General features: G+C 41.9%; 1 protein-coding gene across 1 annotated transcript in view; it reads left to right on the top strand.

Annotated features, from left to right (window-relative positions):
* Positions 1-13,053, top strand: part of fhdc1 (FH2 domain containing 1) — a 30,188-nt gene extending 17,135 nt beyond the window's left edge. Inside the window, exons 6-12 of the mRNA XM_034187769.1 lie at positions 1,576-1,676; positions 4,490-4,560; positions 4,653-4,760; positions 5,682-5,752; positions 6,783-6,900; positions 9,986-10,150; positions 10,250-13,053. Coding sequence (XP_034043660.1) covers positions 1,576-1,676; positions 4,490-4,560; positions 4,653-4,760; positions 5,682-5,752; positions 6,783-6,900; positions 9,986-10,150; positions 10,250-12,394 — 2,779 coding nt within the window. The 3' untranslated portion in view covers positions 12,395-13,053. The remainder of the gene's footprint in view (positions 1-1,575; positions 1,677-4,489; positions 4,561-4,652; positions 4,761-5,681; positions 5,753-6,782; positions 6,901-9,985; positions 10,151-10,249) is intronic.
* Positions 13,054-13,329: the final 276 nt, after the last annotated feature.

The raw sequence follows: 13,329 nt of genomic DNA, 5'->3' as shown, positions 1-13,329 counted from the left end.
GATGTCGCAAGATTTGAGGGAGCGTGCAATTGGCATGCTGACAGCAGGAATGTCAACCAGAGCTGTTGCTCATGTATTGAATGTTCATTTCTCTACCATAAGCCGTCTCCAAAGGCGTTTCAGAGAATTTGGCACTACATCCAACCAGCCTCACAACCGCGACCACGTGTAACCACACCAGCCCAGGACCTCCACATCCAGCATGTTCACCTCCAGATCGTCTGAGACCAGCCACTCGGACAGCTGCTGAAACAATCGGTTTGCATAACCAAAGAATTTCTGCACAAACTGTCAGAAACCGTCTCAGGGAAGCTCATCTGCATGCTCGTCGTCCTCATCGGGGTCTCAACCTGACTTCAGTTCGTCGTCGTAACCGATTTGAGTGGGCAAATGCTCACATTCGCTGCCGTTTGGCACGTTGGCGAGGTGTTCTCTTCACGGATGATGCGAAGGAGATGTGTTGCACTGCATGAGGCAAATGGTGGTCACACCAGATACTGACTGGTATCCCCCCCCAATAAAACAAAACTGCACCTTTCAGAGTGGCCTTTTATTGTGGGCAGTCTAAGGCACACCTGTGCACTAATCATGGTGTCTAATCAGCATTTTGGTACGGCACACCTGTGAGGTGGGATGGATTATCTCAGCAAAGGAGAAGTGCTCACTATCACAGATTTAGACTGGTTTGTGAAAACTATTTGAGGGAAATGGTGATATTGTGTATGTGGAAAAAGTTTTAGATCTTTGAGTTCATCTCATACAAAATGGGAGCAAAACCAAAAGTGTTGCGTTTTATTTTTGTTGAGTAATATATGTGTATATATGTGTATATATATATATACATGTGTATATATATATATATATATATATATATATATATATATACATGTATATATATATATATATATATATATGTATATATATATATGTGTATATATATATATATATATATATGTATATATATATATGTGTATATATATATATATATATATATATGTATATGTGTGTATATATATATATATATGTGTATATATATATGTGTGTATATATATATGTGTATATATATATATATATATGTGTATATATATATATACTGTATATATATATATATATATATACGAGGGCTGTCAATAAAGTTACGGTCCTTTTTATTTTTTCAAAAACTATATGGATTTCATTCATATGTTTTTACGTCAGACATGCTTGAACCCTCGTGCGCGTGCGTGAGTTTTTCCACGCCTGTCGGTGACGTCATTCGCCTGTGAGCACTCCTTGTGGGAGGAGTCGTCCAGCCCCTCATCGGAATTCCTTTGTCTGAGAAGTTGCTGAGAGACTGGCGCGTTGTTAGATCAAAATTTTTTCTAAACCTGTGAGACCATCGAAGTGGACATGGTTCGAAAAATTAAGCTGGATTTCAGTGAAAATTTTAACGGCTGATGAGAGATTTTGAGGTGATTCTGTCGCTTTAAGGACTTTCACGGTGCGAGACGTCGCGCAGCGCTCTCAGGCGGCATCGTCATTTCAAGAAGACAGTGACCTTTTAACCATCATCTCTGCTGTGCTGCTCTCCAACAGGTTCGAGTTGCGCATTGAGGCCATGGTCCTCCACGAAGAGTTCTTCCCTTCTTGTGCTATGATGAGCCATGAGATCGATGTCATTCGGGTTGCCACTAAAGGTAATAATGATGTCAGCGCCACAACTGTCATGTGCACTCAGGTGTCCCAGATATTTGAGCCATCAGCAGTGGTGAACAAACACTAGGAATGTGTCACCACAGATACAGACACATAGGAACAGAGGGAACAGCAAAGACAACAGTTTTCTTATTTATTTCAGTTCTTTACAGTTCTAATAAAAAGATGACTTTTAAAATAATGATTCACAAGAAAGTTATGAGTAAATTTCTTTGAAGTGACTAAGGAAATGGGTTTGTTTTGTTTTTTTTCCCACCTTTTTGTCTACATGAAATGAGTTCAGTGCTTTACAAAGTGAGTGAACAACTTCTTTTACCATTTTGTTCCAAATATAAGACGGCCCCTTTTCTCAAAATTTTTGGAAAAAGACTGACAACCATCCATCCATTTTCTTCCGCTTTATCTGGAGTCGGGTCGTGGGAGCAGCAGCTCAAGCAAAGCCGCCCAGACCTCCCGATCCACACACACCTCCCCCAGCTCCTCCGGGGGAACCCCAAGGTGTTCCCAAGCCAGCCGAGAGATGTAGTCCCTCCAGTGTGTCCTGGGTCTTCCCTGGGGCCTCCTCCCAATGGGACGTGCCCGGAACACCTCTCCATCGAGGCGTCCAGGGGGCATCCGGAAAAGATGCCCGAGCGACCTCAACTGACTCCTTTGGACGTGGAGGAGCAGCGGCTTCTCCCGAGTGACCAAGCTCCTCACCCTATCTCTAAGGGAGCACCCAGCCACCCTGCGGAGGAAACTCATCTCAACCGCTTATACTCACGATCTCGTTTTTTCGGTCATGAGCCAAATCTCATGACCATAGGTGAGGATCGGAACGTAGATCGATCGGTAAATCAAGAGCTTTGCCCCCCTACTCAGCTCTCTCTTCATCACGATGGTCCGATACAGCGACCGCATCACTGCAGATGCTGCACCGATCCGTCTATCGATCTCACGCTCCATCCGTCCCTCACTCGTGAACAAGACCCCAAGATACTTAAACTCCTTCACTTGAGGCAAGGACACTCCACCGACCTGAAGAGGGCAAAGCACCTTTTTCCGGTCGAGAACCATGGCCTCGGATTTGGAGGTGCTGATTTTCATCCGGACGCTTCACACTCGGCTGCAAACCGCCCCAGTGCACGCTGAAGGTCCTGATTTGACAAAGCCAACAGAACCACATCGTCCGCAAACAGCAGAGACGAGAATCTGTGGTTCCCAAACCAGACCCCCTCTACACCCTGGCTGCGCCTAGAAATTCTGTCCATAAAAATAATGAACAGAACCGGTGACAAAGGGCTTGTCACTCTGACAACCATTTCTTGTTTTTTTGTTTGTTTGTTTGTTATTTTTTAAATAAAGAAAATGACTTCATTTGAAAATAAGTCTCATAAAAACTGTTATGGGCAGCCCCTCATTTCATTTTCAGCCACATAGTGACACAGTTCTACTTTTAGGAGCAAAGGTTTTCTTACCATTTATAAGATAACCTGTTAGGGTTTATCATCTTCTGACATTACACTCTGTTAGACTGTATTTCTTTGCTGCTCAAGAGGTGATTGATGACTGCTGCATTTATCATCACAAGTGTAAACTTTGACACCTAACTTAACCTCAGTTCTTGGTTAACTTAAGGTGCCTGCATACTTGCATGAATTTGATCCGCGCACTGCTATGCAATCTGCCGTGCAAGATAGTAAACTCATTGTAAACCCGTTGCAAACCATTGTAAACTGGGCGTGGCTTCATGCAAGTGTGCAAAGAAAATTTTGAAATGTTCAAAATCTCTGTCACGCATTAATTATGTGAACTTCACGTGAACATTGCACAATTAAAAAACAGAGTGTGAGTGATTGCGTCAGCGCACCGCATCACAGCGCACGTCATCTGAACGATAATGACGCGATGTTAAATCTATCTTAAACATAATTTTACAGGTACTCGTAAGAAGGAATGAACATACAGCTGTTTTACCAAGACATGACTTAAAAATCTATTGTGCAATAAAAGTATTAACAAAATAACACTGACAATCTGTTCTTTTAATAGTCAGTATGTTAGTGGTTTAGAACATCTGAAGAATTGCAGCCGATTAGTTGTATTTTTCCTAAAATACCAGTTTGTCTTCATGTAAGAAGTTAGCTCAAGTGTTTTGGTTAACTGCAGATGTGATGAATGCTAACTATTCTGTATTTGAAGTTAACAGGATCACCAGCAATATAAAGTATGCTGTAATCATAAAATGAAACAACATGCCAATGCAGTTTGAAGGTTCAGAAACGTAGTTTTAAGTTACTTGGGAGCTTGATAGATAATAGTGTTTTAATGTGAATAAGGCTGTTTAAATAAAAAAACAAAAAAACAAGTGGATGCTTCTTCAAAGTCTGTATTTGATTGATATTTTAGTAGACAGGTTATTCCACAGAAATGACCCTTTGAGATATAAAACTGACCTGCATTTTGAGAATGAGGTGACCAGGAAGGTACATAAGGCTTTATTAAATCTGCAATGTAAAAGGGCAATTAACCATTCACTGTTTCATGTATTCATGATAAACCTTAAAGTCTGATCTGAAAATGGTGGTTTACCTTTCACTCTGCAGTTACCTGGATTTTTCTTTAACCCCCATGGGTCCGCAGCCTTACTGGCGAGTCCACATCAATGTTTTGTTGTTGTTTTTTTAAAATATTTCTGGATTTCTGAGGGTTAAAAACATCCTATATTGTCCTGCATGATTGCTGGTGGTCAGTGGAAGTGGATGGTTTATTTCTAGTGTGGCTTCTCTGAGTTTAACATAATCCCTCCCTTTAGAGCTGATGAGCTGTGAGGAACTACATGCAATCCTGCATCTGGTGCTTCAGGCCGGAAACATCATGAATGCTGTGAGTCTATAAGTCCAACCTTTGACTCATCGCTTTTTCTCTAATATCTCACTATATTTCTGTGACACTGTTCATCTGTATGTGACTCTCAGGGAGGTTACGCAGGTAATGCTGTGGGATTTAAGCTGTCATCTCTACTCTCACTGGCTGACACCAAGGCCAACAAGCCAGGCATGAACCTTCTGCACTTTGTCGCCATGGTGAGCACAAGCATCAACGGTACCATATTATATACTTGCATAATTAAAGGCAGTCTTTTTTAAAGCACGTTAAGAAATTGTATGGAGTGCAGTTTGCACCTCAGCAGAAACTGCATTTAAAATGTCAGTCGTCCTTTTCTGCATGGCTATTGTTGGAAGAACAAATTATAATGACTGATAGTATTGTTTGATTTTCTTCAAGTGTGGCAAAAGAAAATCAGATTTGAGATCTTTAGACCATTTCATTAAATAAACCCAAATTGTCATAATCCCGTGTAAAGCTACAGAGTGTAGGATTTAAGGTTGTTTCTTACCAGAAATGGAACCTAAAATTCATAGCAGTGTTCATTCATGTATAATTACCTGCAACTAAGAATTGATGTCTTTTCATAAGCTTAGAAAGAGACCTTCATATTGAGATGGTATTGGGCCCCCTCAAGGAGGCCGCCATGCTGCAACACTATATCAATATGGTAGCCTAAAAGGTACATACCCACTCCACCCTTTGCATTTTGTAATGAGGCAAGAACTCTGAGGGGAAAAAAAGAACACAAAGAGAAACCGGTGTTTGCTCCCCTTTACATTGCCTGCTGGTTGCTAGTGCAGGCTAAAAAGTTTGAACATGCTCATTTTTATGAAATGGAGGATCTTTTTTTGTTATTTTATCAGAACCTGAAGGGAAACTGAAATGTGACCGACAACAGCGTAATGCAATGTACACCTTCACCACTAGGTGACACTAAATCTGACACACTGTAGCTTTAAAGGAGTGCACATGGACAGCAGACACTGGCAGCAGAAGATCACATGCAGCTGACGAAGCAGTTATTTCATCACAAAGCATTGATGAAATTGAAGCATCTTCGTATATACAGAACCATAAATTTGACTGCAAATTGTGTGACACGTCTCTCCTCACAGGAGGCAAAGAAAAAAGATGAGAAGTTGCTCAAGTTTCCAGAGAAACTTCAGGATGTCCAAAGTGCAGCCAGGTAAAGAGGATAGGAAGAGTGATATTTTATGTCATCTCTGTTTTTTATTAAAAATGAACATTGTATTGATTAATTGTTAAAACTATAGGGCCTTTCAAATTTCACAAAACTGAGAAAATATAGTATCTACCAAATCCAAGCATTATAGTGTAGGTTTATATTTGTAACATGTTGAAAAATTATAGCTCATTGTAATGAAGAGGACATATTTATCTGAGAGGAAATTCCATAGTGAATATTGTCTTTTCCTTCATTGCCATCATGCAGACTAACCACGGGAGGAAGCGCATGTGTGAGGTTTTGAGATTACCTGTGATCCATCTTAACATAACATCCATAATATTTCTTGTAAATTACTTCCAAATTTACCAAATGTTGGTCATAGCATCTCGTCCCTTGAATTTCTCCCGCTCAGGGGTTGAAAAAGAGAGCATGAATTCTGATCAATTTGGCAATATCATATTATGAATTCCTTATCTAAATGCTAAGGAATTAAATTATAGTGGTACCAAAGAAAATTATTTTTATGACAAATCTTGACAGATCCAGTAGCAGTATACCCTTAATTCACAGTTTAATACGTACTTATTACTGCATTAACACCATAATAAATGATTACTGAACACCATTATACTCTTATGTCACTGTTAGTTAATGCTAAATTACAGCATTAACAAGCATAAACACCATTACTAAATAATTACTAAAAACCATGCTGTGCATGGACAAAGACGTGGAACGAAGCGGGATTCAAACCCAGCTATGTATATTGACAGGTCAGCTTCTTATCTGCTCAGTCACCTGCGCTACATATGTAACTAAGATGTAGATAAAAATATATTTTTGCACCGTACGATCCTGTTATTATGCTACATTGTTTAATAATTACTCAGTTACTTGATTTTTGGTACTTTTACTTTGGTTTTATTTTTTAAATGATTGTTTACTGACACAGTAATGAAGTGTTTAAATCTTTTGCACAGTTTTGTGTATGCATACAGTGTTTTTGTGTTTCATTCTTCTCATGCAGAATCTCAGTGGAGAATATTGAGATGGAGTTCTCTTCCTTGTATGTTCGGATAAAATCTCTTGAGGAGAAAGTTCAAGGAGACCAGGACCTTCTGCATCAGCTGGAGCCCTTTCTGCAGGTGGGATAGCAGTGATCATATTCTCAACATTCAGATTACGCTTTATTTGGTACCCAGCTGTTTAATGCATATATGTAATCTGCTGATCATACAGCAGCAGCAGCTTAGTTTGTAAAAGCATGTTGACATAATCAAAACGCAAACATCACAATGCAACGCAATGCACAATTGAGTGACTGAAATTATTGCTAATAATTTTTCCATCTCTTGAGTTTTACAGAGGTTGTGCAATTGTTATGATGTGTTGTGTAATATGCGCAGTATGTATAATATGTGCAATATTTTGATTTGTTAGTGTTTAAAAAAAAAGCACTATATTACTAGAAACAACTATGTCTTCAGCATCTGACTCCAAGAAAAGTTCCCTATGGTGGCAATAAAGTGTATTATATCTCAAACTGGTGATCCAGTAGACATGGAAAACATCTGCACGATCTCCCATGGCAGGGTAGATAACCCGTGGTCTAGAGAATGTTGCACCCACTCTTGTAAAATCAAGTAAAAACTCAGGGTTTCTTCCAGTGTACGAGGTCTGTTAGAAAAGTATCCGACCTTTTTATTTTTTCAAAAACCTGATGGATTTGAATCACGTGTGCTTACATGAGCCAAACTTGAACCTTCGTGCACATGCGTGAGTTTTTTTCATGCCTGTCAATTGCATCATTTGCTTGTAAGCAGCCTTTGTGTGAGGATGGGTGGAGTCTTTTGTCGTTTTTTTTCTTTGCAAGGAAAATGGCGGAACAACTGGAGCAGCGCGACTGCATCAAATTTTGCCAGAAACTGGGCGACAGCCAGGTGGAAACCATTCGGATGATTCAGACGGCTTTCGATGACGATCCTATCGACATCACACAGCTTAAGGAGTGGTACAACCAGTTTAAAGAAGTTCGCACAACGGTGAAGAGTGAGCCACGTTCCGGTCGGCCATCAACACGCTGAAATGACCAGATCATTTCCAAAATGAACGCTGTGGTAATGCGGGACTGTCGTGTGACTATCCGAGAAATTGCGGAAGAGGTGGACATCAGCACTTTTTCGGCACATTCCACTGTGACAGAAGATTTTGCCATGAAAAGAGTTGCAGCGAAATTCGTGCCGATGGCTTCGGCACAAAGCTGATGGCGGAGAAAAAGCGCCTCCGTGTTGAAGCCTCACAGGACATGCTGTGACATGCCCACCTCTTCCACAATTTCTCGGATAGTCACATGACTGAAAAGCCACAGAAAGCCGTCTGAATCTTCCGAATGGTGGAAGAGGTGGGCATCATTTTTTGGAGTCCAGCATGTCCTGTGAGAATTCAACATGGTGGCGCTTTTGCTCCATCAGCAGCTTCGTGCCGAAGCCATCGGCATGAATTTTGCTGCAACTCTTTTCATGGCCAAATCTCCTGTCACAGTGGATTGTGCCGAAAAAGTGCTGATGTCCACCTCTTCTGCAATTTCTCGGACAGTCACACAGCGGTCCCACATCACCACAGTGTTCAATGATCTGGTCATTTCAGCATTTTGATGGCCGACCGGAGCGTGGCTCGCTCTCCACCGTTGTGCGAACGCCTTTAAACCGGTTGTACTGCTCCTTAATCTGTGTGATGCCCATAGGATCGTCACCGAAAGCCGTCTGAATCATCTGAATGGTTTCCACCTGGCTGTCGCCCAGTTTCTGGCAAAATTTGATGCAGTCGCGCTGCTCCAGTCGTTACTCCATTTTCCTTGCAAAGAAAAAATGACGAGAGACTCCACCCATCCTCACACAAAGGCTGCTTACAAGCAAATGACGCAATTGACAGGCGTGAAAAAACTCACGCATGCGCACGAAGGTTCAAGGTTTGCTCATGCAAGCACATGTGATTCAAATCCATCATGTTTTTGAAAAAAATAAAAAGGTCGGATACTTTTCTAACAGACCTCGTACAAACTGTATAAAAACATCAGCAAGGGGATGACCTGTCACTTGAGAAAGCATCAAAAGAAATAAGTTTAAACTTGAGAAAAAGAATTGTTGACACTCATAGAGCAGGAGAAGGATATATAAAGTCATCACAGCGTTTCCAAGTGTCAAGAACTGGAGTGAATTATCACCAAGAAATTCAAAGAGAGCCACACAGTACAAAAGAAGCCTGGCAGAGGTAGGAAGTGTAACATTTCAAAGACTCTGGAAAGAAAACTAGTGAGAAATGCGTCTGAAGACCCCAGAACAACTGCCAAGACACTAATGAATCACTTAGTGAAATGATTATGCATACTAGAAGTGTGTCCTTTAGTCAGGTGAGACAAAACTAGAGCTCTTTGGCCGTAGAGATGTTGCTTATGTTTGGAAAAAGAAAAAAGAGGTGTATAACACAAAGGACTCTGTTCCCATAGTGAAACATGGTGGTGGGAACATTATGCTGTCAGGATGCTTGAGTGCTTCTGGAACTGGGAATCTCCTCAAGGTGGAAGGAATCGTGAAGAAAGAAAACCTCAAATAGTCAGCAGCAAAGCTGGATCTGGGTCTTCTAACATGATAGCAATACAAAACATACATCGCTTCTGCTGGTGAAGAACTACCTCCAGCAGACCAAACTGAGTGTTATTGACTGACCTGCACAAAGTCCTGACTTGAATCCCATGGAATGTCTATGGGGTGAACTGAAGACCAAGGTCCATGACAGAAGACCATCAAATCTGAAAGAGGTTGAGAAATTTGCCAAAGAAGAATGGGCTGGGATTCCTCAGGAGACGTGTCTGAGACTTGACTGCAAGCTGTTATCCAGCAAAATGGACACACAATTGACTATTAGCATCAGGTGGACCAATAAATTTGACTGTGGTAGTTTTTGGTTTTTGTGAAATAATTTTGTTTCTGTGTGCAAAGTAAAATGTAAGCATCCAAAATAAAAGATGTTTAGAAATTGTGTTGAAAATTCCTTGTTTTGTTTAAAAAAGCACTTGGGGAGAATTTTTGAAGAAAACATTAAATTTCATAGGGGAACAAATAACTTCGTCCTCATCTGTCCTTCTTTTTGCTGAATGTAATGGCCACCAAACACTCTTCTTCTAAGTCAGTGGCTTATGGAGTCACGTGTGTGTTTGATGGTCTGTTGCAGAGTTCAGCACAAACACTGCAGGATCTGAAGAAACGCAGGCTGGATCTGCGTAAAGAGGGCAATGCTCTCATCGATTTCTTCTGTGAAGACAAAGACACCTTTAAGCTGGACGAATGCTTCCGCATATTTCAAGATTTCTGTATCAAGTTCAGGAAAGCGGTCAAGGTTAGTTTATGATGAAATTTGAAGGTAAGAAATTCTTTAGAATGTTGGTCATTTATGATTGTTGATATCTCTGTCTAAATGTTTCTGCTGACTTCTTAGGACAACATGGACCGTGAGTTGAAGGAGGCTGCCAGACAACGTCGTCTCAGAGAGTTGGAAGAAAAGCGGTTTGCCTGGTCAGGTGCAGACCAGACTGGTGGATTTGGTAGAAGCAGCAGTGAGACTAATGTGAACATGCTCACCAAGGAAGAACTCCTGGACTATTTCCAGCAAAGATCCCAGAGTCCACATAGCCCACTAGGGCGCTCTGCCAGTGCCCGCCGCCACCGCCACACTATGACCACCATTGCGGACTGTGAACTTCAAGGACACCTCGAGTTATTTGGAGGCACAGGGTATCCTGCTGATTATTCAAAGTTTAACAGCCTACCTCGGTCAGGCCGTCCTCTACAGAGGGCAACAATGCCTTGGATTTTATCCCAGGATGACAACCGTGAGCTGGGATTTGACAGACAGGTGAAAGTGAAGTCCCCACATTCAGAAACGGAACCTATTAGCCCACTTGCCAGGTTTTCTTCCTCTGGGCTTAATGCTAATGAGGATGCATGCAAGGACAATATTTACTCCTCTGTCTCAGAAGGTAGTGTTCTGCCTCGTTCTTGTGTCTTTCAGAATCCAGCCCATTTGTCCAACCAAACAGTAACTGGACACATGCATGTTAGCATGGAGAAGCACACTTTAGTCCGTGGTCCTCAAGCCTTTGACCTACCTAGTCCAAACAATAACAATACTCAAATGCGCTACATCAACCAGGGGGATGTTGTGGTAAGTAATTTGGAAAGTGTGAAGCAGCTGCCTCCTGAGAATCTGGACACCTTTCAAGGTGAAAGTGGAGGAAATGCCAAGGCAGCATGGGAAGGGAAAGCTGATCTTCCCATACAGACTGAAATGTCTCTGAAATTAGAGAAGGAAGAGGAGGACAACAGCACAGTTTCATCAACAACCTGTGATACACCCCTCCCACTAGATACCTGCGTATCCAATAAGAAGGCAGTGTTTTTTATTGGAGAATGTACGGAAACAGACTGCTCCGTCATCTTGGATTATTCTGAAGTTGAAAGTTCTCCTCTAGTGAGAGAAGGACATTGTATAACTTCTGGCCTCAGTGATGCTCAAGAAAGCCAACGGGATCCATGTTCTCTGTCCTCTAAATTGGAATCCACGTCCCCCAATGAGCTGTCGGTTTCAAATTCAACCAATGACATTTCAGTGCCAAGATCTGTGGATGCACTTGTGAATTTATCAAATGCTAAAGAGTGGGAGACAGATAGCTGTGACACCGCTGAAGGAAAACAGGGAGCAGAAAAGGATGAACAGAAAAGTAGTCAAAAAGCAGTGACTACAAAGAACAAGCCCATCAAAGGGAGCAAATGCAGTGTGGGTCATCGTACTCGAAACCTGACCAGCAGCGAAAGCCAGAGCATGCGGAAGGTTGTGCCCATTCACCGACAAAGTAGGACCAGTAGCAACAAGCACACAGAAAAGCCTTTAGAACGTGTCAGTGGAGGGTCACGTCGGCAATACCGTGACCAGAGTACCCCAGCTAGAGGAAGGAGTGAGAAGACTACCAGACCTCCTCGACACTCCAGCCTCCCTCCGGAGGACTCAAAAGCCCAGAGAATAAGTAGCCTCACCAACAACACATCCAGATGGGCACGTGATTCCACCCCAAGAAAGGGTTCTTTTCATAAGCCGAGCGCCAAACCCCTGCGGAATATTGTCAAGGCTGCTCCTGAGGAGAAGATGTGCCGCTCAACCATGAGGGCTCTTGCTCAGGCACAGGGCGTGGCTTCATCTGAGACTAGTAGTTTGAACGTATTTGGCACCAAAAACCCATCCAATGTGCCCAGCTTTGCTCGTAACACCGTAGCTTCATCTTCCCGTAACAAAAAGGAGCCGGGCCCTCCATCTGCGCCGTCCACTCCCTCTCGGACCCCATCGGCCCTGGCTCGACAAAATCCTGTGAAGCAGAACAGATTATCCCCAACAGTTCACACTTATGAGGAGCAGCTAACCAACCAGCGACGAGTGCAAAGTGTGAAGGCTGCCAGTCGGAGTGCCCAACGTAGCGACACTCCACCGCCACGTGAAAACAATCGCAAGAATAGCAGCTTTTCTGAAAAGTCTGTAACATCTAAGGATTTGATGGCATTTACCAGAAGCCACAAGCCAAGCTGGAAGTAAAACTAAAGATTTTTTTTGAAGCTTACTACAGAATAGCAAATAGATGACAGTTAAAATTGATGTTTACTGTTCTTACCCATTTATACTGCATGTTATCCTCTCGAGTCATGCAAAGAAATTGAACTATCTTACCCGGTATTCCTCTGGTAGCTGACTTTGTATCAGGGTTATGGATTACAGAGAGGAATGTTCAATGAGCTGCTCCATGTGTTCCAGTTTTAGTTGTAGTTATTTTAATTAGTATGCAGTTTTTCTTTTCTTTTGAGGGGATGATGAACTAGACTGACAAATGGCAAATACTTGCATACCTTTGCCTGCTTAGCTCTATGTATTTTATGAAGTAGTGTGTTTGATGTTTATGTACAATAAGTAAATATTACCGACTATATTGTGCTGCTAAATAGCTCTGACAATTTGACAGTGAATTTAAGATTTTTTTATTATTATTATTTCAGGTTATGAGAGTTTGTGTCTTACCTTGCTGCTGTTACAGAGGAGTTGTGTTCCAGTCTCCTACTATGTTTGCTATCTGTTGCTTTGCTTGATACCTCAGAAAGTTTTTGGTGGCCTTGAACCAGCAGTAGAATGTATTTATTTGGGTCTGTATGATAAAGACTTAAAAGGAATCAGGAAAGTTGATTTTAAAGCAACTGCAGCATCACTTTATACCAAGAAGTAGTAGTAGTAGTTCTATGTATGCCCCGAGACCCATTGGCGGTCCTTATCCCCAGATTCTGCAATGTGAAGTGGATGAGAGTCTACAACTCCCCCTGGACTGGACAGCAGTCTGATGTGGGTTACTTCCCTAATCAAGGCCAGTACTCATATATAGATGGGTGGACTGAGGCAATGCAGATGAAGTGTGTTGATCGGGAATCAAACCCTGGTTTGCATATTGGTAGCCCAACGCCTTACTCCACTGAGATACCTACTCT

Source organism: Thalassophryne amazonica, chromosome 15 (assembly GCF_902500255.1).
Source record: "Thalassophryne amazonica chromosome 15, fThaAma1.1, whole genome shotgun sequence".
NCBI classification, from domain to species: Eukaryota; Metazoa; Chordata; class Actinopteri; order Batrachoidiformes; family Batrachoididae; genus Thalassophryne; species Thalassophryne amazonica.
Note: the sequence above shows the minus strand (reverse complement) of the source record. Positions and strands in the feature narration are given on the sequence as shown.